Below are 26,830 nucleotides of genomic sequence, written 5' to 3' on the forward strand. Positions count from 1 at the left end.
CAAATGACTGTATTCCCACCTAGTCCCTAGAGAATTTCTGCTGCACTTGGTACACAACAGTTATCAATCTATGTGGCAGAAAGTGAATTTGAACTAGACCAGGTAAAAGATCCAAAGTCTAAACTTAAAAAAACTACCTGTCATAGAAACTTCAGATAACATCAAAAAATGAGTGTTTTAATGTAATGAAAATGTAGTGTTGCACTGCACTGGTAAAACTGGTGTGTAGTCTTCAGAAAAACTACTATAGTTCATATAAACAAGCTGCTGGGTAGACATGGGGGCAACTATCCAAGCACAGGATACATAGTACATAAGAGATAAGCTCTGAAGAATCCCATTGTATACTACAGAGTTCTGCTGTGAAACCAGTGCCTTTTTTCTCCCTTTTCAGCTTTAAATGGCTGTCCCCATGGCTGCACAGCAGCTTGTTATATATAACCTATAAACTATAGCAATGTTTCTGAAGCAAACACACCCATTTTACCAGTGCAGGGCAACTGTGCATTATTTAGTGAAGTACATCCTCTTGAAAAATATAAGGAAATTTAAGTTACCGAGGAGTACCATGACCATATAAAAGCAGGAGGTTGAAGGTAGGTCATGGAACTCTAAGGTGGCTTCTAATATCCTCATATTTTGCAACAGGGGGTACTTTATTTATTGCAATACACACGTTTCAATGAGTCATGTGACTGAAATTACATCCCTAAGCGCCGATTGTAACAGATGACATCACTAAGCACAGTTTATAAGGATATTCATGGCTTTATAGTGGAATTACTTTTAAACACTTATGTTTTGGTGTTACTGTTGTTTTAAAGCTGTTCCATAGATATACAGAGCACAAACTATTGTGCTATGTAAATATATTAGTGTTGCCATACTACATATTCTTCTTACAGAATTTCCTTTCAGATTAAGAATATGGTCTGTGTGTCTGGAATAGATATAGTTATGAATGGCTGTTGCTTCTTTGCAAAGTTGCATGCATGGAAGCAGTCATACTGCTTTACTCAGACAACAATCTATATATAACAAATTGGCGGTGCTATACTGTAGGAAATGCAGAGAACAGAGACAAGACGTGTAATCCTTTAATCTAAAATGCTTTAGAGCAAAGATACATAATTTTTATGCATGTAATAAGTACAGACTTAACAACAGTGATATAAAAGATAGAGAATAAATATGAACCAGCTACACTTTATGTGACAGACATCAGTTTTGGTTAGGCAACGTAAACTACGATGAGAGCTAGAACTAATGTTTTGTTTCTACAAGAGCTAGTTCTAGCACACAGATGTTCCGGTGGAATAGCCCCTGGCAGAGAAAAGGTTAAGCCTGGCTTCCTTGTATTCAACAGCAGTGTTTGTGTGGTTCTTCACATGAAACAGTGCTTTCTCTGTTAGCTCCACGGGGCTATATTTAGTGCTAATCACTCATCATATCTACATGACATCCTTTTCCTTTGCCACAGTGTATCAACACAAACCCACACTGCTCCAATAAAAAGACATTAGCTCTGTTAGCTTTGTTAACCAGAAGAACAGACTTTAAAGGTTTTATTTTGTGCTGCCCTATCAGACCCAAATGGATCTCGTTCTGCATTTTGACATTTGTTTTGTAGAAAGAGCTTGCTTAGCACTCCTTGCTTAAAAAAAACAATTCTACTGCATGGAACTACTTTCACATAAAAGCTCAGTTTTAAAAAATACAAAACAAAAATCTCAGAGACAGGTTTTGTTCAGAATAAAGAGACATCCCTCTGTGTACAAAAGTATGAGTAGTAATCCGTTAGCAGCAACAGACTCATGCTGCTGCTATGAATTGCCAGGTGACATGAGTTTTAAGGTATAAAAGTTGACTAGTAACTTTTATTTTTATATCTCTATCTGTAATTAATAATAACCTGTTGAACATCCAGGGCATTACATAGTTTGCAGAATCATGAAGCGACTGTTCGACTGATAAAAGAAATTTGTAATCGTAAATTTAAAAAAAAACCCTCAACATTCTTCGTTTACAGGCACACTGGACTACAAGCAGGTGGAGAAAAGCCGATGCACTCCCATTCACGCCTTATTATTATTGCTCTGACAAAATCCGAAGGGAGGGCAACAAATCTTTTTGGAAGTGAAGAGCCAATCATCAGCACTGTGTGCCTACAGCTTTGTGCTTACACAACATAATTTTAGCTTGTTGATAGAGAAGCTGCCCTATTTACAGAGGTTTCACTTTCACTGGCTGCACATATTAACACAAGGGCTAAAACAAAGCCCACATCAAGTTCAACCATTTGCCCAAATAAATCCTATATATCTAAGCTTGGCATTTACACTTTTAAAAAGTTACTTAAAAGTTTAAGAAATCAAACATTTTTAAGATTTTATAACCGGAAAAAATGGCAGATACACATTAACGTGTGAATTCAAGTGGCAATACAGGCAGTAAATTAAATTATTGTAATGAAACTAAATCAGGAAAGCTCAAAACCATGCTATAAAAAAAAATGGCCAACATATGGTTAAACACAAATCTGTAATATGAGTGTAGGAAGGAACATTTGTTTCAACTGCAATCACAGTTATTGTGTCATATGAGTCCAATAACATGCTATGCTATTATACTCAGACAGAAATATGTCCATTTCTTTGGAGCAATGTTGAAGAACTGTCTGTATTATTTCAGCTGTAACCCAAAGCACAAAGGATATACACATGCAGGGAGATTAAATAAATACACAGAGAAGCATAAAGTGTATCTGATCTGGAGGCATGCAAAAGCCCACGTTGTGTCATCACAAACATTTATTTTGTATGCTTTTCCCCTATACTCAGTGGAGGTGCCAATAGCATGGCGTGGTGGCAACAAGGAGACGGCTTTAAGTTACCACTGGGATTTCTGCATTGATTATACAAAGACAGTACATAGGAACTCTTTATGGACTTGTTAGCTGTAAATATAAATGCTTGAAAATGTAAACTGCTTGTGAGTCATGGGCAAAGGGGTGCTGGCAAAAGTATACAGAGCTAACACTGAAAAATATTGCAAATATTGGCCCTCTTTAAAGCGAGATACCTGTACTACAATGGCAGAAAGACAGACACTAATCAAGCTATGGAGCATGTGACAAGTACATGGTCAATAATGACCAACTACCTTCATTTAAAGTGAAAAGTTAATATACTAGAAATGGAAATATAGCCAAAAAAAAAAAAAACGGAGCATGCACTGGATGGGAGAAATTCTTCCCTCCTTTAAGGAGTGGTTCACCTTTAAGTTAACTTTTACTATGTTGTATAATGGCAAATTCGAAACAACTTTTCAGTTGGTCTTCATTTTTTATAGTTTTATAATTATTTGCCTTTTTCCAATGACTCTTTCCAGCTTTCTAAAGGGGCGTTGCTGACCCCATCTAAAAAACAAATGGGAGGAATTATTCCCTCCTTTAAGGGGTGATTTACCTTTAAGTTAACTTTTTATATGGCATAGAATGGCCAATTCTAAGAAACTTTTTAGTTGGTCTACATTATTAATTCTTTATAGTTTTTTTAATTATTTGCCTTTTTCTTCTGACTCCAACTTTCAAATGGGGGTCGCTGACCCCATCTAAAAACAAATGCTCTGTAAGGCTACAAATGTATTGTTATTGCTATTTTTTTATTACTCATCTTTCTATTCAGGCCTCTCCTATTTATATTCCAGTCTCTTATTCAAATCAGTGCATGGTTGTTAGGGTAATATGGAGCCTAGCAATCAGATTGCTGAAATTGCTGCTGAATAACTCAAAAACTACACATAATAAAAATGAAAAACAATTGCAAATTGTCTCAGAAAATCATGCTCCACGTCATACTAAAAGTTAACGCAAAAGTGAACAAACTAACTTTTTTAAGACGTTTGGTGGATGGAGCTCTCCCCTTTATAAAAAATAACTTACGAGACGAGAGGGGCACGTGACAAGTTCGACAAAATTTAGGGGAGCTGGTGTGACCACCAGGACGCTGTTGTATTGTAATTAGCACTCTCAAACTCAATGGGACCTACTCTGTAAAACTACCAATAGTCACACGCAGAATTCCAACTGCCACAACAAGCAATAAGACTCTCCTACAAATTCCTCAAATTAACCAAAAACTTTAAAAAAAAGTATAAAATAATTAACCAAAAAATAACCCACCATACTTTTATTTAGCGTTTCCATAACCAATAAAGAAAAAAAAACCTATAAATAGTAATCCGTTTGTAATTTTGTACCAACTTCAACTTTTATGTTATAAATTCCATTATCAACTAATAAAAAAAAAAGTAAAGCACACTTTCAACATATTGTAGATATGTAATTTATAAGTTTATTATTTTATTTATTTTGCTGGCTTCTATAACATAATCCATATACCATATGTATTCAGATTCTGTTCAATTCAGTTCCGCAACGGTTAACTAATGTATTTAATTACAAAGATAATAAGTGTATTTTTTTCAGAACAGCCCCCAACACAGTCTCTATATAGAACTCCCTGTTCAACTACATCAAATGCAGGTGCCCTATTTGGATGCTTGGTCACATTTGGTCACATTGTGTGTATTTATATACTGGGGTGTTTTTGAGGCAAACTCAGATTATTTCCAGGGCAGGGTACGAGTGAAGTGTATTTAAATACATAAAAGAAACCTTTACATTGGTGCTTGAACGCACTTGGCTACAAATTGTATCCCAACATTTCTGCAAAATCAATAAACACAAGCCTTCATAGTGTCAATGTTGGGCTATTTGCTTATAATAGAATAAGTTTTAATTGTTTAACAGGAAAAAGCCGTGAAGTGTGATAAATTCTGCTCAGTAACATGTTAGATCAGCAAGAATTGCACACCTGTGCTTTCATACAGCTTCCCTAAATCCCCCTTCTGTTCTACTGCCAACACAAATATTCCATTATTCTCCCAGTCCAAAGTGGAAATTCATCTGAGAACTATGAATACTGAGAAAAATCAAACATTACATGATGAATACGGAGTGAGAATTTCTTGGTTACATTCCCACAAGATGGAAGTTCTCACAACCTGTCCCAGACAAGTTCTATCTATCAATGCTTAAATCAATGCTTAAATCCTGAACTAACTTCCCACCTATTAAAAACAAAACAACTGCGGGTAAGATATAGTGAGTTTCCCAGAATGATGGCGCATACAAGGCTTCCTGTTGGGCCTCACTCAAACCCATTAAGATACATGAAATAAATTTGTCTTGTGCCTGTACCAAATAAGTACTGTCCAGGGTAATTGAAGGACCAACTAACCCGTTAAGATAAACATGTATACTCATATGAAATTTGTAGGTAAACAACTAGTTAGTATAAACTTTTTTGTTTTAAAGAAAAATGTAACATTCCTTGTATGTAAGGTGCACACAAACCCCCCATTAGTAATTGTTATGTTACTTACTATTGTGCGCAGTCAATAAGCTGATATTCATTAGACCTCTCAAAGCATGCCTTCACACCGTCATCATCCCATAGCTTTTGTGCATGTTCAAAAAACTCCTACAAATAAAATATGAAAGATATAGTAAGGAAGAAGCATATTATAAAGAAAAGCATTCATTTTAGCAGGCACTTGCTTAGAAAGATAAAAGATAAATCCTCTGCACTGCCATATATCAAATAACATTGAAGTACTTTTTCACAAAAATATCTAAACAAAAGTAGGATTTATTTGTAATACTATATTATAGTCATAACGTATGCAATCTTTGTTTGGTTAAAAACAGACTAAGTAACAAAAATAGAGAACTGAACAATTCTGAATAGAAATATAAAAAAAACAAAACAAAAAAAAAAAACAGTCAACTGTCCTACTGTCAACTGTACTATTTCATGGAAATCATTCAGGTTCGTATCGGAGAGCACAACATTTTAATCTATTATATCCTATTAATGCAAAGACAAACTCATTAGTGATAACAGCTCAGATAGGTGTGAATAAATGTGCCAATAGGAATGTATACAAGAAAGTGCACTGGATTGGCTTTATCATGAAAAATTGGTTCAAACAAACCACCTAATACATATGGAGTACTCTGGGGGGATGCCACACCTGATTTCCCTTATGTCATTCCCACTAGGTAAAAATCACCAGTGGGCAAACATATGCACCACGGCTACGTTACAAAGAAGCCCAAAGTCTCCTAACAAGGAAATTTCTGCAAACTTCCCGTTGTGTATGTTTCCCCACTGGTGCTTTTTGCATGTAAGCCATTAGGATACAAACAAGGGATGTTTTGTCACCCCTGGTAGCAAAGATTTATCCAGGGCAACAAAACATCCAGCTTACCATTGCCCTAAAAAACAAGGAAGACAGTGTCCCCTTTTAGTAAATAAATTCCTGGGAGGAAAAATTACTTCTTACTGCATTCCCAGGCATGAGCACTAGAAATCTTACAACACATATTTACAAGAGAGGCGAATGGGGGCGGTTGGGTCACATTGGTAGTGCAGAGCGCAAATGCACACACTGCACTAGATAAAAATCCTGATTTAAAGAGAACTAAACCCTACAAATGAATATGGTTAAAAATGCCATATTTCACATGCTGAACATATTGCACCAGCCTAAAGTTTCAGCTTCTCAATAGCAGCAATGATCCAGGACTTTAAACTTGTCACGGGGGTCACCATCTTGGAAAGTGTCTGTGACACTCACATGCTCAGTGGGCTTTAAACAGCTGTTGAAGCTAAGCTTAGGGGTCGTACAAATTATTAAGCAGGAAATTAGGTTATCTTGTAATATAAGTTGATGCTACAGGGCATCAACGGATAGAAGAAGTTACTGGTAAACTGATGATTGAATGGAGAAATCCATGTCCTGCTACACATTAGGCTACAGTAGAACTCCCATTTTACATTTTTCAGGGGACCAGAATAAAATGGTGTAAAATCAGGTAAAATGTGATATCAGGGAAAGTTATAATGCATAATATATAAGTGGATCACAAAAAAAACGATTTAAAATGAGGGAAAACTTAAAATTAGGGGACGTAAAATTTAAGTTTTACTGTATTTCTATTTACTTTTGGGCAAACAAGAGAAGTGCTATCTTTATGAAAGAGAGACTACATATACGGGGGAATGTAATAAAAATCGCAAACAGAAAAACTATTCGCAATGCGAAAAGTTATGCCTTTGCGCGAACAAATTTTGCTTTGTGCGAATTTAATATAGATTTTGCGAGCCCGGAAACTGTTTAGCAACCACTTCCGACAGTGAAAGACCGTTTGCGAATTTTATAGTTTGCGGCAATGCGCAGTCAATGTAATAAAACTTCTTACTGAAAAAGTCATTATGTTTGCTCCAAAAGATTACGACACCTTCAAGCACTTCTTATGAGTGCGCAATTAAAATTCGCAATGCGCAATTAAAATTCGCAATGCAATAACAGTTTAAGGAACAATATTACATTGCGAGATATGGATTTTTAGTCTTATTGGTGCGAATTGTTTTGCTCTTTGCGACTTTTATTACATTCCCCTGATAGTCTCGGGATCCCAAGACAACAGAGAATCAAGTATCCTTTATCTATAAGGATCGTTAAAGAACCAGTATAGGTTTGACATAGTGAGCCTAAGGGCAATGACAATGCAGGTTGTAGCTGTGACAAATCACATCGTGTGTCGTTACCCTAGAGGCACAAACTGCAATTTTGAGTGTTCTGTTGGTTACTGTGCAAGGGACCAAACAATGAAAATCACCCCCATGCGTTTTGAATGGGAATCACCTGCAGAGAGCTCAGGTTACTGGCCTTTATTATTCAAAAATGCATCACTGAGAAGTTTTTAAGGAACACATGACTCGCATTCAAGGTGAATGGAGATAATTTTGTCGCTGCCCATAGAGCTACAAAATAATTAGGTAACAAAATGCTTAACTGCCCTGAGCCATCACCCTTTAAGGAACAGTAACACCAAAAAATTAGTGTTTTAAAGTAATGAAAATATCATATAGTGTTGCCCTGCACTGGTAAAACAGATTGCTTCAGAAACACTACTATAGTTCATATAAGAAGCTGCTCTGTAGCAATGGTGGAAATTGAAAAAAGGCTATATGGCACAGGTTAAATAGTGGATAACAGAAAACACCATTATGTTCTACAGAGCTTATTTGAATGACTGCCCCCATTGCTACACAGCAGCTTATTTGTATAAACAAACTTAGTGTTTCTGAAGCACACACATCTGTTTTACCAGTACAGGGCAAAACTGACCTATATTTTTATTAAAAACCTTATTTTTTGATGTTACTGTTCCTTTAAAGCCTGTACCTGTTCACCCAGCACCTATAGATAAATGATTTCTTGGCAACTAATTCCCTGTTTATATGGGAAAGGTTTTCATGCTATAGTTTCATAGAGAGCCATAAATGGTATTTGACTTATGCCATTGTTTTCTACAGTTTATGCGTCACCTGCAGTGTAAATGTAGGCCATATAGCTCAATTGTAACTTGAATGGCTGATGCCTGGAAACAGAGCAGAGGTTCCAAGTGACAATCACATTAAAGTGCTTGCATGAACTTTTTCAGGCAATAACAAGTGGAGGCATATAGGGGTGATTTCAGGTCCTTTGGTATCACTTCTCAGTTACTAAAATTAGCAAATCGACCAAGCCATTTACAATTTAAACGTATTAGTCTAAACTAATAGCTTTGCATTTGGGGAAGTCTTGGCAGCTCCAATACTAGAAACTTTTCAGGCCAACCACTAAAGCATCTCTGAACTGAAATGTGCCAGTATTGCTGCCCTACTGTGCCACAAAACTCATACCATTAATATTTTTCCCTTTTACTACTCCTTCTGGGCATATGATTCCATAACATAAAAAAAAAAGATCATAAATTAGTTTGAAATAAAAATAAAGAGAAAAAAGTGGGGGAAATAGGAGATTCTATCATATGGCTGTACATTGGGTAACTTGGTTTGCTTCACAGCAGAAAGAACCCCCATCCCTTCTGTAAAACATTTGTTGAGCATCACGTTATGGGGATGTTTCTCATCAGAAGGACTCTGGCCCTTGTTAAGAGGGAAGGGAAATGTATGGAGCAAAGTACAGAAGTCTCGAGGAAAACCTGCTGCACAATGCAAAAACGCTGAAACAAGGACAGAAGTTCAACTTTTAACATAAAGACCCTGAGCACATAATGATCCCTTAGAGACAAACATGTCCATCAGTCATGCACTGAAATCCACAACCAAAAGCCAATAACATGATCTGCACTTTTGGAAGGATGTGTCTATCAGTGACACTATCAGGGGTAGGCTCCTATAAGTCATGTGCCCACAGGTCGGGCGGGTTCGGGCTGGTTACTGCAAAACATCTTCAGGTCGCTGGCAGGTTCAGGTTGAGCACTGCCATCCAATATCCCCGCCCTCACACTGCTGGCTTCCGGCCCATCAATTTATAGACTCGCGCCTGAACCACCCCTTTCGTTACATCACCGCTAGGCAGGTCGGGCACAGGTCTATAAATAGAGGTGAAGGAGCGGGATGGGTTCAGGCTTGGAGGGGACAGGTTTGGGTCCAGGGAAACTCGACCCGCACAAAACTAGTTCCTATCCCCAACAGAACAGAAGAAGCAATACTGTTGACTAAATATTTACTCAGGAGGCGGAGAGGTCTGTTTCATTCAGAAATGCAACGGTCATATACAAAATGAGTGCTATGCATCTTAAAGGGGTGGTTCACCTTTGAGTTAACTTTTAGTATGTTATAGAATGGCCAATACTAAGCAACTTTTCAAAGAGAGTTACAAAAACAAAACGCTCCAGGTAACAGCTAGTTAATAGTGTTACATAAAAGCATGTGTGGGGGGGGAGAAAGTATGTGCAAAATCTGCAGAAAACACTGAAATTGTGACAGGTATCAGAAGTGCAGAACAAAGGGACAAACCTTAGAAAGAGTGAGAGACCAACAAGATAACAGTGACGATTAGCTACTTTATCACACTTCGGACTTAAGAGTAGAAGCTGAGGGGCCCTGTGCTAAATAGTCCCTGGCTTGATAACTATTAATGGTACATTATGTCTCCCTTTTTAATCATCTGCCAGTCATACAAATACTTGGAAGGAATTGTGCATCGCTCTACTGCAGTTGTGTACCAGGGCATGAAAAGAGCATACAAGCAACTTTGTAGCTGTGATCAAAAGTTGTTGTTACGTTCTGCTTTTCAACCAGTGTTTTACCTGATCCCTTAATAGTGGCTTAAAAACCATATTTTGCACAAACTGCTGGATTGCAGCAAAAGATGCAGAGATTTAGCTGATGCAGCAATGCCTGAATTAGGTTTCTTTTATAGACTGTAAGCTCCAATGGGGACTGATGTGAATGCTGTAAAAGCGGCTGCTCCCATTAACAACTGCAGCATTCTTTCAAACAATGGCTAGGATTTTGTTTGGTTTGATGAAAAGAATGGAGGAATATGTATACAATTTTTTGAGCTTTCAACAGTTGGTCCCCTCACCTTGAGTCTAATACCCCTTTGCCTTTACCCATATAGCAAATGGTTGTTTTTGTATGTATTCTGTATGTTCATTTATTCCACAGTGCCAGGGTTGGACTGGGCCAGGGGGACACTGGAAAAAAACCCCAGTGGGCCCCAAAACCCCACCAACACTCCCCCAGCCTGCTGGTCTCTCTCCCCGATGCATTAAGGTAGGTTTTATTTATGCACGCTTGGGGGAGGGTGGGTGGTGGCACCTGTAGGGGGCTGTGAGGGCATGGGGGTGCCTGGGGCAGCAGTCCGGTGAGCCCTGCATCCACCAGTCCGACCCTGCACCATATAGTCGACCCTGCACCATACAGTCGACCCTGCACCATACAGTCGACCCTGCTGCACGGCGCTGTGGAATATGTTGGAATTCTAGAATCAGAGCTGTGCAGGATTCATGGCCTTTAATCTGGACACTTTTTTTGACTCAAAGCACTGAATCCCAGACAATATGAATAATTAAAGAGAAGTTGGAAACCACCAACACATTTTTTTTTTTTTTTTTACCTTTCCCGAATACACCCCTTTTTGCAAGTATAGCACAAGGAGTTAAAATGTACTTTTACAGCTGTGAGCGAAAGAGCACATTTATGTTCATTATTTTTACTAGCCTCAACAACCCTTAGTGGGAATCTGATATTTTACATTAACTTTTAGTGTGTTCTAGAATGGCTAATTTTAAGCAACTTTTTAATTTGGATTTTTTTTTTTAATTATCTGAGCTTCTGAATTTTTCCGGCTTTCAAATGGGGGGACACTGACCTAGACATCTTAAAAAAAAAAAAAAAAAAAAAAATACTATGTAAGGATACAACTTTACGGTTATTGCTACTTCTAATTATTCATCTTTCTATTCAGGCTCTCTTCTTTTCATTTTCCAGCCTCTAACTCGATTCAATGCCTGATTTCCCAGGTAACCTGGACCCTAGCAACAGGATAGCTGCTTAATAAAAAATAAACAAATAAGAGATTAAAACCAATTCCATCTAAATCATGCCAATAGTTAAATTAAAAGTGAACAACCCCTTTAACTTTACTGGAAATACAATACTATTTATAAGCCACACAATAGCAAATATAACAAACAATTTTGGACATATTACAAATACAGCAGATTTCATTTCATTCTATTTGTAGAGGTCAGGCACATTTACCATTTCAGGACAAATTTTCCCCTGGGCAGTAACCCATGGCAACCAATAAAAATGTTGCTTTCAATGTTCTACCTGCAGCTGTCTAAACAAAACAAACTGCAATTTGCAACGGGTTACTGCCCAGGTGCAAATTTGCCAAGTAATGATAAATGCCTCTTGTGAATGTGACAATAAAAAGGTTAAAATCTAATAAAAGATATATAGGTGCAGTAGAGTAGAGCATGTTCAGGTGTTTGTACTGGTATGGGACCTATTATCCAGAATGCTCGGTACCTGGGAGTTTCCGGATAACGGATCTTTCTGTAATTTAGATCTTCCTACCTTAAGTCTACTAAAAAAATCATGTAAACATTAAATAAACCCAATAGGCTTGTTTTGCTTCCAATAAGAATTAATTATATCTTAGTTTGGATCTAGTAAAATGTACTGTTTTATTATTACAGAGTAAAAGGAAATCATTTAAAAAAAATTGGATTATTTGGATAAAATGGAGTCTATGGGAGTTTTCTGGATAATGGGTTTCCGGATAATGGATCCCATACCTGTACTTCCATACCTGTACTTCGATTTGCTATATATGTATGGGACATGTTATCCAAAACGCTCGGGACCTGGGGTTTTCCAGGATAAGGGATCTTCCGTAATTTGGATCTCGTTACAGAAAAGGAAAACATTTTTAAAAATGTTACTTATTTAATTAAAATAGAGTCTGTGACAGAGGGCCTTCTTGTAATTCAGAACATTTTGGATAATGGGTTTCCGGATAACAGGTCCTATACCTGTAGTATTTTATGTAGCAGCTGAAGTATTTATAGAGTATAGACTAAACTTTTTATACATACATACACAGCGAGGTCAATGATTTTTTTAAGCTCCCTTTAAATGTTAGTATAAGATAAATGGATCTATTCTAAGCAATTTTTCAATTGCACTATTTTTAGCCTGCAACTAAAACAAAAATCTGGGCTCATCTACTTGCTCATCTTTCTTTCTGTTTAGACCCCAATCCTAATCATTTTCCATCCAACCTTAACTGGTTGCCAGGACACTTTATCCCTAGCAACCAAACAGTTGAAAAGCTGGAGAGTTGCAGATACAAATGGTAAATATTACAAACTATACAATGAAGAATGCCTGCAAATACTGCCTGCAAATACTGTCATGATAAAAATAACATTTTAAGGGGCACTACTGCTTTAAGGGACATTAAAAACGCATTACAAGCTGCAGTAATATACCTTTCAGCATCCCAGAGGAATTATTTTTCTCTAGTGTATGTTTGTTATGAAGTGAGCAGAATGCACACAAAAAGTGACACACACAACAAGATTACTGTGAAACCAGTCAGGCTATTTGTGGCTGCTGATCATGCTTGTAAAGATTAACATTTTTTGTTTTGTGCACGACTAATAGGTTGCACATGATGTATTTACTTCTACAAGGTTCTTCAATATAGAACTAGAATGGTGTAGTTCACCCAATATGTATGGTAAGAAAATTATATTAAACAGTACTTTAGTTTGGCAACATTCTCTGAATGTGAATATATACAGTCACAAGAAAAGAAACAAATAAAAACATTTGCAAGTTTGCTTAGGTTATATAGTCACCGACAAATCAAACTTACAAAATCTAAAAAAAAAAAAAAAAAAAAAAAAAAAAACTTAGTAAAGGTATAGAGAAATTTAAAGAAATTCCATTTCCATGGAAGAACAGCCAAATGCAGATCTTTGTACATACAGTACATAGGCCCAATAGCAGGCACCCCTTTTAACATATAATCAAATGTTAAAGCATCCTAAGCATTGTCGTCTATTATAATCAAGGAGACCTAGGGTTAAGCAACCTTTACTGTATAAAGAAAATAAAGGATCTCGTTACGCTGGAATCAATGTAATAAATGAGGCATGTTCGTGGGTTTTGTTAAGATCCTAAGTTGTCAAAAAGCAATCATGCATCATAAGGGTGCTTCTCTATGTTTTTATCCAGGCTGAGAGGCCTTGGACTGTCTCATGGTATCATATTATTGTCTTTATGGAGGAAATGGTGTAAAATTAGCATATGTGGCCACTATGCATTTTTTGGGGGGGGGGGTGACTTGGGCATCAAGTGATTTTGACGGTTACAACAGGAAGTGGTCCAGTGCCTATGGTAGCACCAGACTAAGGCCACCCATATCCTACGGTAGAGGCAGAAGGAAAAGCACTATGCTTACATCAATTTATTTTCTGAGTTCCTCTAAAAGGCAGTTACAATTTTGACCATGAATGCCTCACCTATTCTACACGAAGGTATCTGATGCATGATGAGCAGATTATGCAAGGGGAATTATCTATGCAGTGTAATCTAATTATCTACATCACAAGGCCCAAACATGGCTGGCTTTAGTTTCCCTGTTTAGCAGAATAACAAAAAAGTATACTTTTTTTTTTTATTATAATTAAACCATGAGCTCACATTGAATTATACCTTCCCTTTAACCCCCCAAAGATTAGACAATCATGCCTAAGGTATCGGTATCAATTTAATGTTTATACTGAATGATAAAACCCATTACAGACAATTAATCTATTGAATGGATTTGTGTTTTTATCTATAGACATTACATTGTGGAATTTTCAATTCTACAGACTGGAGAATTCAGAAGGCACCAATATTAATGTACCTGCGTGCAGACAGTCCTATTAAAACTGTGGCACAATCATCCATATAAAGTCATTGTCATATTCAATATGCAATTCACATATGCAGTCAATACATACAGGTTTATCAATATTATACACTCTTCCTTCCAAAAGTACATGATACAACTGGACTGAAGGGCACCTGGCACCACAACTGGAGCTGTGGGCCGACACATGGGACATACGTCTGTATAGATTTCCTTATCTACAGTTTCAGCGGAGGAAATAATAAACATCATGCTCTCTGATCCTTTTCTCCTTCTGTTTTAAACAGGTGGCCAGTCCCTGCACTGTGATATAAGCCTAATGCTGTCCACGCCACACTCAAAGTGCACAAACAGCAGTGTATGACTACAAAATGCACTACAGGTATTTATTAGTGTAATTAAAGGAACAGTAACACCAAAAACAGTGTATTTACGTAATGAAAATACAATGTAGTGTTGCCCTGCACACTGGTAAAACTGGCGTATTTGGTTCAGAAACTCTACTATAGTTCATATAAAGAAGCTGCTGTGCTGGCAGCAATTCTAGCAGCACTACTACAGCGCATAATGGCAAAGGCCTGTCAATGCTGCTTTTGGTGCTGCTCTATCAGCCCACCCCTACGGACTACCCTGGAGGGGCAGGTGGTCAGTTGTTTGGGGTGATGGGGAGCTGCAATGTGATATATAGCTTTGCAAAATAGCAGCACTCACAGGGTCTTTTTGATGCAAACAAAAGTATTTTATTGGACTTTTGTTTGCATCAAAAAGACCCTAGGAGTGCCGCTATTTTGCAAAGCTATACTTACCCTCATTGCCGAGGACCCAGGTATTGCCAATGTTTACGGAGTGTATACACACACACACACACACACTCTATACAGTTCACACACTTGATGATGTTGCTGCTATTATTACACATACTTATAAAGCGCCAACATATTCTGCAGCTTTGTTGTAATAGCGAACATCTATGTTCTTCGGCCGGTGTAATATATCTATTCCATATTTCTTATTTCATTTGGCTGGCTTTGTGTTGATGCATTTGCCATACATGTATGTGTTGAGAAAGAGATTACATATATTCATATTATCTAGTCTTCAATAATATGGAGACTGACCATTGTTTGCCAAAATGGGGAAGTGGAATGCTTATATGAAAATGAGGCAATGGCTTTTCTCCCTGATTGATAAGGAACCAGAAGGAAGTGTAAGTGTGGCCCTTCCATGATCATTAAAGGGGATGTAAAGGCAAAAAAAAAAAAATCCCATTTTTACTTTCATTAATACCATTTCTACTTTTTCATTAATGAAAAAGAAACCTATCTCCAATATACTTTAATGAATGTCTACTGTAATAAACTTGACTGTATGCAGTGAAATTCCTTACTTGCTCAGACTGCTGCAGGTAGGAAACTTCAGACAGACCCTAACTGCTCTGCAGGGAAACGATCACACTTTCAAATGACAGGAGGGGGGCTGGCAGGGGGAACCCCCGCCCCCCTCCAACTCAAGCAGCTTGGTTTGTTTCCCTATAAAGAAGCAGGCGACCATGTAGAGATTTGTATCCGCAGACCCAGTGCAGTCTGACCATTCTGATTATTAATCAGTCTTACTGTATCAGCTTCTATGGCAGATATTTTCACTTGAAAAAGGGACTAGCTCCTGAAACATGTCGTGAGTGAGAATACACCAATAAAGGGTGATTGCAGACTAAGTACTGCCTGTTCCTGGTCTGTTTCTAGTTTCTATAAATCTATGGCAGATATTATTTGACTTGTGCTGCTTTGATAATTTATGATGATCCCTAAGCTTAACCTCCCAAGTGAAGCCCAGACCACACTGAGCATGTGCGTGGTCTTGGTCATGCCGTATAACAAAGTTACAAGATGACAGCCCCCTGGGCCAACTTTGCAAATACAAATCATTTGTTTAATTAGGCTTGTGGTGCAGTAAGTTCATATAAATATACAGCATTTCTAATCTTATTCTATTTTAGACTGTTAGCCATAGTTCATAAAAAGAAAAAAAGTACTTTTCGTGGTATTATACCATTTATTGGCAAAGTGAAATTAATGTTTTTTTCCCCCCAATTACGTTCTACTATTTATGTGTCACTGTTTTTCTAATATTGAAATTTAAACTTTTATTTTTTACATTTTTATGCCTTTCTAAAGCAGCTCTGGGAAGGGGGTCGCTGACTTTGTAAACTGTTATGAATGATACATTATTAGATGCATTTTACATAAGTTGATACATTTCTTATCTATGGCCCTGTTAAGCAGAATCCCTGAGGCAGTAGTGATGTGCAGGTCGAGAAAAGCTCAACCTGCACCAGAGCCTGAATGCACGCAGCTTCCTAAAGAACCAGAAGCCGGCAGTCTATGGTCGTGGGTGGGGAGAGCAAGTAGAAGAGCTGAACCGAAACCAGCACATGACCCCTAAATGGTGAAACTGTGGGTATCGGGCCAGCCTTCAAATCAATAAAAGTCAGCCGTTATCATTGAGACAATAGTTGCTGATTTTAACAGTTCAAAATCTGCACCTGGATATTGGAAGTTCCACACGGAAACACCAGAGACAGGAACATTAAACTTTATAATTCAATTTTGGGGAAAAACTTAAAAAAAAAAGAAATAAAAAAAGAAAAGCAAAAAAGACTTTTTAGAGAACAATCTGAAAACCATGAACTGAAAAAAAAAAAGTGTTTTGAAGGTGAACAACCCCTTTAATGAAGCGCATGTTGCCCCGTGAGTATGTTCTCATGGTAGTGAACACCAACACTGACCACGGCCATTATTTGGCATTAATGTGCACTCCTAAAGTGTTGGTTTAGTATTCTGAAAGCATGCAAGTTTTACTTTTATTTACAAAACATGGGTCAACTGCTTTTTATAAAGACACAACAGACACCTGTAGGAACAGAATCTGATTTAGCCCTCACCTCATATTCAGGTTCAAGGCTTCATCTGATTATTGATGTTAAAAGTCAATACAGAAAATTTACAGTACACACAGCAATTTATTCAAACATTGGTGTTGCCTCTACAGAAGAGCTACCTAACTTTTGCCATGTAAAAAGCTGATAATCTGATATACTTGTTGGCAGAGCTATTAAATATTACAGAAAGTCAATAATGCCTATGGGTAGTATATCTGCAGACAGTCATCTATACAGCTCTGCCCTAAACGGTGCCCCAAGTAATGGAAGAACACACTCCCATGGTAGATTCACTCTGTGGGGAACACTGAATGAGGCAGATGATCTTCACTTTTAACAGGGTATATCTTCTGCACTGTAAAGGTGGCCATACACGGGCCGATAAAAGCTGCCGACAGACCGAGTCGGCAGCTTATTGGCCTGTGTATGGGGACCTCCAACGGGCTTTCCCAATCGATATCTGGCCTAAAGTCGGCCAGATGTCGATCGGACGGGACTGAAAATTCCGTCGGATCGCGGCCGCATCTGTTTGTTGATCCTAGGGCCCATGATTGGATCAGCCCGATAATGCCCACCTCAAGGTGCCAAACATTGCCAAACGAGCGGATCTCTCCGTGTATGGCCACCTTTAGTCATTAGAGGATTACCTGTACATTGAAACAACAAAAGTCTCTTTAACAACAGGTGTCTAAAGTGGCTGATAAATTTGTACTAGCAAGTGCCAAATGTTTAAATCTCAAGGGAATAGCCTAATGATAAGTTAGTAGCCTATGGGATGCCACTGATGTGGAACACATAACAATTATATGCAAATGTAGAAAACATCATTATTTGGTATACAAACGGATAATTTACATTTTATAATACCGTGGAATCTGCATTTCAGTGTATTAAATGTAGCATATTCATATACAAAAGGATTATAAAAGAAAGTGAAACATGTGCAGTCCCATAGCCGCAGTTTTGTGGGGCCTTCACATCAATGATTTTAAATAGATTGGCACGTAACAAGTAGAGATGCACCGAATGCAGGATTTGGTTCGGGATTCTGCCTTTTTCAGCAGGATTCAGATTCGGCCAAATCCAAGTGCAGAACTGAATCCAAAAATATCATGACTTTTCTCCACACAAACAAGGAAGTCTAATTTTTTTATTTTTTTTTTTGAAACGTCCCCCTTTTCACCCTAATTTACATAAATACATTAGGGTTCAGATTCAGTTCAAATGCTAAAATAGTGGATTTGATGCATCCCTAGTAACAAGGCTATCCAACCTATGCATGTTTTGAAAGATTTGCTTATGAATGTTGGGCAACCAGCATGGTCTAGTTAGTAAATGCTTTAATGCTTATCTTACTTATCTGCACTGCTGCTCATCTGCCACACCAGTAACATCATTTGCAATTGGTTTTCATTTTTTGTATTTGTGGTTCTGGAGTTATTTAGCTTTTTATTCAGCAGCTGCCTAATTTGTCAATTCAGCTAACTGGCTGCTAGGGCCCAAATTACCCTAGCAACCATGCACTAAGAGACTGGAATATGAATAGGAGAAGGACTGATAAGGTTAATAAAAAGTAACAATGAGAATAAATCTGTAGTCTTACAGAGCATTTGTTTTAGATGGGGTCAGTGACCCCCATTTGAAGGCTGGAGGGAGTCAGAAGAAAAAGCCTAATTCAAAAACTATAAAAAAAATTGCTTGGAACTGGCCATTCTAGAACATACTTAAAGTTAACTCAAAGGTGAACCCTCCTTTACGTGTGTCCCTTCATTACGCAATACTTTATACATTTAATGAATGTCAGGGAAAGCCAAGCTGCTGGTACTAAGGCTAAAATCACTGAAATCATGTGAGTCTCACTAAAACAAGTTTACAGACAAACAAATAAGACATTTAGCATAATATGTTCTTTTGGAGAATTGAAAAAAACCTCACAAACACGGTTTCATTTCAGGAAGGAGAGATACTTGACACTCATTTGGACTGTGTTAGGTAAACAAGAGTAATCACAGAATGAAAGTAATATAAGAAGGCTTTTGTTTTCAGATCTGCGGATGAAGCACCATCACACTGTATATCACTGCAGAACAAAATGTTAAAGTCAAGTGTAAATAATTACAATATTTTCCAACCTGCTTGATGTTATTCCTGGTAACACTTTCACACTGTGCTATTGTAGCTCTTTCTTGTAACATGTAAATATGCACAAAGTGCACTATGGTAATACCCAGGATAACCCTAGTCCTATAAAAATCACAATTCAATCCCTTTCCCAATAAGACCAAATCAGACAATTTTGATTTGAAAAACAACAAACATGGTCCCCTGCCTATCAACCCTTTGTTTGAGTGCTGCATCTCTGGTGGCCACATTTAAAGCTTCAAGCTCAAATTAGTCCCTCCGGCTTTCCTAGTGTGAACAATGCTTCTCTGGCACCACCCAAACTCCCAAATGCTACAACTACCACAACGACATAGTGCAAACAGACAAGTGTTGCCACTTAAAATAAACCTGAGCTATTACATGCGTTTAATTTTTCATCAGCTCTTTCATCAAAACGTTCATTAGTAGTCGCTTGCTACGGCATACAAATCATTAAAGCCATTAAAGAGCAGCCACCTTAGCACCCAAAGGAACTGCTTAATGATAACAATCCTTATACACCTGCTCTGGTGCATGCTTCATTAAATCACCTCCCCGGGGAGAGGACACGTTCCAGAGCACCCCCAACTGAGAATATTTTTTTTTACAGCAGTAAGTTATGGGTGTGGAATAATCACCCAATTAACAGACTAATTAACCTAACATTTTCATAAGCAAAAATCAACTATCTGCCTCAATTGTCAAGAAACACAACAAAACACAACAAAGTTATTGGCCAAAATGAAGAACGGGAACAATTATGGAATTTACACGCTTCCTGGATGTTTGGCGTTGCAGCTTGCTGTAAACAAATATCTACAAACACACTCATTCTGTATTAGTACAGGTATGGGATCAGTTATCCGGAAACCAGTTATCCAGAAAGTTCCGAATTACGGAAAGCCCATTTCCCATAGACTCCATTATAATAAATGAATCCAAATTTTTAAAAATGATTTCCTTTTTCTCTGTAGTTATAAAACAGTACTTTGTACTTGATCCAAACTAATATATAATTAATCCCTATTAAAGTATAAAGAACCAAATTACAAAAAGAACTGTTATCTGAAAAACCTGAGATCCGAGTATTCTGGATAACAGGTCCCATACCTGTACACAAAGAGTTGAAAAGACTCGGTTATTTATAAATGCCCCATTAAAATGGCATCTACTAACTTGACTATTGGGGCTCTTACAGATGAGAGTTTTTACCCGCGCTCCCCTGCGTTCCTGTTTCATGCAGGGGAACGCAGGAGTAGATGCACTGAATTCTTTTCAATGTGGTTGTACTCACACAGACGCATGTAAGCGCCGAACGCAGGTTGGGACGCAGCATGTTGCATTTTTCCTGCGATTGGTGCTTCCATGCTTCCCTGTGAGTACAGCCACATTGAAAAGAATTCAGTGCATCTACTCCTGTGCTCCCCTGCGGCTGAAAACATGAATGCAGGTAAAAACACTTGTCTGTAAGAGCCCTTATCCCTTACATTCTGATGGTAGGTTCATACAACTAAGGATGCTTTTTTGTTTCAGGCATCTGTCCCAATGGATTACTGCACCAGTCATTTGCATCATACACCACATGTCAGGCACGTAATGAAAATAACATTAAAAAAAGTATAAAAACAAAAAATAAAGACATAGAAGATATAAATATATATGGGCTACTCCAGTTTTCTCCCACACTCTAAAAACTTTAAATTAACTTTTAGTATGAGGTAGAAAGTGCTATTCTGAGACAAGGTTTTCATTTTTTACTATTTGTAATTTTTGAGTCATTTAGCTTTTCATTCAGCAGCTCTCCAGTTGGTACTTTCTGCAATCTGGTAGTTAAGTGCCTAATTACCTTTGCAGCCATACATTGATTTGAATAAGAGACTGCAATATGAATAGGAGAGGCCTGAACAGAGAAAGGAGTAATAAAACAATAGATATAATATATATAACAAAAAATATAACAATAGATTTGTAGCCTCACAGAGCATTTGTTTTTTATACGGGGTCAGTGACCCCCCCCCCTGAAAATAGCAAAAGAAGGCAAATGTAAAAACGAAAAAAGTGAAGGCCAATGGAAAAGTTGCTAAGTATGCAAATCAAAACTGTTCAGGCTTCAAAGTATCTGTTTTTTGTATTGTTCTATATATTATGAAACCGATTTCAGTGCATGCCTGAAAACCCAGCTCAGTTACTGCCTCCAAAAGCTACAACAAACAAAAGTGGGAAAAAATAACCGATTCCTTTTTTCCCCCCCTAACTGCAGAAATAAAACCAGGGCACTTTCATAGCGTCACATTCATATTATCTTATTCATATTAAATTACACAGATAGTCTTCTCAGCGATGTCCAAGGACGCCTAAATAAAACCAGCAGGGTGCCATTTGGATGATGTAAACAGCAGCTCCTCTCTGGATAGCTAGTCAAAGCAAATTGGCAATTCAGTGCAAAAGACTAAACATCATTTCTTGGGGGATTCATTATACGCTACACACTACATATCATCATACAGCCCATACACATCTTGCAAATCAAGATCAGCAAAGTTTCCAGGGCTAACAAAGCACATTGTAACAGCTAAACAAATTTGGTCTTGAACTCTTTAAATGCCAAGAGTGCTTTGAGCTCACTGTCTCTGTCATAAAGGGTAACAAACTGTTAAAATTTTAACTGGTCGTGTGGTTGCATCTTTGACACAATGGTGTATATTATCTTTCAAAAATTCATTAACAGGCCTTAAATGTCTTTGGGTGTATATCTCCTTTGATATAAACAGCTTCAATGAGCTATTTGTAGTTTTTTTTTTTTTTTTTAATTTTATTTTAATGGACCAGGATGAAAACATTGTGATAATTTAATTTGTACTGTTAAAATAAACACTACCTCCTCTGCACCATTTAAAATCACTAAAATGTAATTTATGTACCATCTCCAATAATATGGGGGCAGTAGAGTCACCATAAATATACTATATAACCTATAGAATAAAGGGCAAAATTAGTCTCCATTTCTATACTGTGTATCTATCCATAAAAATGAATCTCAAAAACAAAATAATATTGCTATAAAATAAACTGAATAGAATCCAAAATAAACGGTCTGTAGAAAGAATGTAGCATAGCCTATGAGTAAGTGCCCCAATAGGCACAAAAACATTAGGCCATATTTTTTCTATGTCCTGATAAAAAATCTCTTTACTTTTAACTACTTCATCCTGTGATTTTTTGGGGGGAAACTCGCACCAATCTCCTATTTTTGTAACATGCACCCTTAGACTGGGGTAAACTGTGAGAATCTTTCCCATGTCAATTTACTTATATATATGGTATTCTACACTGCTCATCGTTAAAAGTATTTTACAGCCAATATAAACACTTTTGTTCCATACAAAATACAGTTCAAAAATGCAGGAAATTGTGGTTCGATAACAAAATACAAATCAACCATGCATATATTATCATTAGCGTCAAAGAGTAAAAGTCTGAACTAAAAAAAATTAACAATATCACCAAACAAATACATTTTACGATTTTTGTTTTGTGTTTTTTTTTTCTAGTTTTTGGAAGTGTAGCTTTTTTCTGTGCCGATACGATTTATATAGAGTTTAGAGCCGTGTACAAAGACTGCAGAAGTGTGGAGTTCTGATGTTGTCCAGAAAAGAACTCTGAAATAAGACATATACTAAAGGTACAGTGATATGCTATACAAACACAGCTCACAAATCTGTAAGGCTAACTCAGTGGCGATGACTGGCTGCAGGAATGTGCATGTCAAAGTAACTGAATCCAAGCATTGTGCTGCTATGGACACACAAACAGATGAGAAGAAAGAATTTCGAGCAAGTTAATGTTTAAGCACAAATCCCTCCAACAGAGCATTCCCATTAATAATAAGAACTGCTGAAGCAGTGTTTCATAAGATATAGAATCATCACTAGATTTTAATGTTGCAAACACAAGTCCATTAAATGTATGCCGAGTAGAGAGCACTGATATCCTAAAATGGTGACTAAAAGAGTGCTTCTGCTACTTCAGAGTAAAAGGAGAGTTCACATTGTATTTATATAGCGTAAAGGAACAGTGACAACAAAAAATGATTACATTATATTTTCATTACTTTAGTGCACGGATTGTGTTGCACTTGTACAACTGGTGTGTTTGCTGCAGAATCTCTACAATAGTTTATATAAATAAGTTGCTGTGTAGCCATGGGGGCAGCCATTCAAAGCTGAAAAAGGAGAAAAGGCCACAGGTTAAACAACAGATAAGCTCTGTAATATACAATGGGATTCTCCAGAATTTATCTGTGATCCATTGTGTATCCTGTGCTTGCAAGGCTGAACACATAGCTGCACAGCAGCTTGTTTATGTAAATAATCGTTTTTCTGAAGCAAACAACAGTTTAAGGGGCAGAGACACACGGGCAGATTTGGGGGAGATTGGTCGCCCAGCAACAGATCTCCGATTCTTCGGGGCAACTAATCTCCCCGAACTGACTTTTGAATCTGAGCTGCATGCTAAGGGTCAATTGCAAACTCACTGAACAGTTATGTCCCATATGGCCCCCTTAAATACGCTGACTAACTCAGAGTTAGAGAGCAGTAAAGCAGGAAGTAGTGGTTTGTTCTATGTTAGACATCCAGTTTCTCCAGCCTTTATACATTACATTTTTTGTTAAACTATATTGAAAACATTTTTTATTTTGCACAGCCTATTTACCCAGTTTTTATTTTTACACTAAACTGTTCCTTTAAGTATTTTATTTTTTAGTAGACAATGTATGGAGATCCAAATTATGGAAAACCCCATACCCGTACCATTCTTAGCTATAAAGTGATTGTGTTCAGCACATCTAGGACCATCTGCCAAAGGCAACAAACGCCAGTAAATCTTAGTAGTCTATGAAGTGCCTGTTCTTCCACCACCTATTAAACTGAATACAGTAATGTTACTACAGTATTTGCTGGCAAAAGAGAATCTTTGCAAATACAGAATGTCTCAGAGTGTGTGTGTAAAACGACTTCAGACAAGTTAAGGCTGCTTACTCTCCATTGTTTTTAGTTTTTTTTGTTTTTTTAACCAATATCTAGTTTGAATCAACAAGTTAAAAGAGCAAACATGTTTAACTATTACAGGCTGGCCTTGCACACATTAAGAATTACATAATAGGGGTCAATGAACTCTTTATTCACACTTAACAGGGGTAGAAAAACGGTTTATTCAAGTTCACATCAGGCTACAGACAGTGATCTTGGGGTAAATGGATTGGCACAGTGGGGTTTTAACAATGGCATGGTCTGCAGAAAAAAAACATTTGAGGAACATGCACTTTTTAAAATAAAGCTGCAATTTAAACAGATGTATGCTCAGATTTTTTTTTGCAATATAAATGAAACCTACAAAAAAAGACTGGGATTTCATTGTTGTGATGCAAGTGGAGCTTTAGTAATTTAAGGTAAAATTTATGAAGAGTTTTCCTGATGTCACATTTTGATCGTTAGGTTCATGCATCTGCCATGGCCCACTATATATGTGCCAAATCAGTTTGGTTTTACAGATTGTCTGATGAACTTTGAGCTTTGCCAACAAGAGAGAATCAGAACAGTCCATTAACTGAAATGTGTGGCCAGCTTAATTGTGTTTTAGGGCAATGGCACATCAGGTTAGCCAGCGGTAAATCTCTGCTTTTGCGGGTGACTAATCTCCTGTAAAAGCTTTCCCACCGGCAATAATGTGAATAGCTGTTGGCAAAACCAGATGACAATAAATTTAAATGTGGCTCTATGCCATAAAGATCAATGCCACCAATTTTTTATTTAGGTTCTGAATTAAATGAAGCACACTGCAAGCAGTGCAATACAAGTTGTTCTAAAGCCCTGTCCCCTGACTTAACATGGCCATACATGGGTATATCCACTTTTGTGGATAGCTGAAGTTGATCGATTTATATGTTTTGATCCCCAGGGACAACAATTGAGTTATGCAGGCCAATCAGTAGAGGACTTCATAAAAGTATCACAATACTCTCCTTGTCTGATGGCTCTTTCCAGCCTTCTTTATTAAGGTTTAGGCTCATTAATAGCTATTAGGTCAGGATTATCAATACAAGGTCTACTTTTAGTGATGATGTCCCATTATGATCCACATCCATAAAAGCCTTGATAGCATTCTGTTTCATGGAAAACAATATTAGTTCAATATTATATTAATTTTTGAGAAAATGTATATTGCTATATTTAACAAACTACTATTTCTTATGTAACCTTAATATAATAAATATCTGAATGAAAAAGCAGGATAAATTAGTTTGTTGGCAGTGCCTTGAAATCTACTGATCATCAGCTAAAGGTTTAATGGTAGATCCCAAAGTACTTTTTGGGCACTTCTATATTAGGTAATGCAGCATAAGAGCCTTCACTAGGACTTAAAGCAGTGATCCCCAACCAGTAGCTCGTGAGCAACATGTTGCTCTAAAACCCCTTGGATGTTGCTCTCAGTGGTCTCAAAGCAGGATCTTATTTTTGAATTCCAGGCTTGGGGCACTTTTTGGTCGTATAAAAACCAGGTGCACTGCCAAACAGAGCCTCAATGTAGGTTAAAAATCCACATAGGGGCTTCCAAATGGCCAATCACAGCCCTTATTTGGCAGCCCAAGAACAGTTTTCATGCTTGTGTTGCTCCCCAACTCCTTTTACTTATGAATGTTGCTCGTGGGTTCAAAAGGTTGGGGATCCCTGACTTAAAGGAACAGTAACACCTAAAAATGAAAGTGTTTTAAAGGAATGAAAATATAAGATCGGATTGCACTGCACTGGTAAAACTGGTGTGTTTGCTTCAGAAACAATACTATAGTTTAAATAAACAAGCTACTTTGTGGCCATGGGGATAGCCATTCAAGTACAGGATACTTAGTAGATAACAGATAAACGCAATTGTATACAATGGGAGTCTTCAGAACTTATCTGTTATCTGCTGTGCATCAGGTGCCTTTTCTCCTTTTTCGGCTTTAAAGGGCTTTCCCCATGACTTCACAGCAGCATAAACTATAGTAGTGTTTCTGAATAAAACACACCAGTTTTACCAGTGAAGCACAATCAGCAAATTATATTTTCATTACTTTAATACACTTTCATTTTTAGGTGTTACTGTTCCTTTAAAGAATTTTTTTTTGTACTTAGTGTAAGTGAAAATAAGGTCATTAGTAACCTGTTTGTATCTGTAAATCAATTAAATGTTTTCATTCACAGAGTCCATAAGACTGGACTACACTGGTATCTATTAATATGAGAAGACACAAAACCCTGTTTTGGACCCATGACTCATTTTAATTTGTTGGATGATGCAAAACCTATAACAAAAAGTGATCGCCTTCTCAAGCGCGAGTTATCTATG

The 26,830-nt window shown here is 37.4% G+C and overlaps 1 protein-coding gene across 2 annotated transcripts in view; it reads right to left on the minus strand.

The window, feature by feature from the left end:
• gnal.L (G protein subunit alpha L L homeolog) overlaps positions 1-26,830 on the minus strand; it is a 147,079-nt gene that overhangs the window by 29,400 nt on the left and 90,849 nt on the right. For both annotated transcript variants that reach the window (XM_018267872.2, XM_018267873.2), the window contains exon 5: positions 5,449-5,546. In XM_018267872.2, coding sequence (XP_018123361.1) covers positions 5,449-5,546 — 98 coding nt within the window. The remainder of the gene's footprint in view (positions 1-5,448; positions 5,547-26,830) is intronic.

This window comes from Xenopus laevis, chromosome 6L, assembly GCF_017654675.1.
Source record: "Xenopus laevis strain J_2021 chromosome 6L, Xenopus_laevis_v10.1, whole genome shotgun sequence".
NCBI classification, from domain to species: Eukaryota; Metazoa; Chordata; class Amphibia; order Anura; family Pipidae; genus Xenopus; species Xenopus laevis.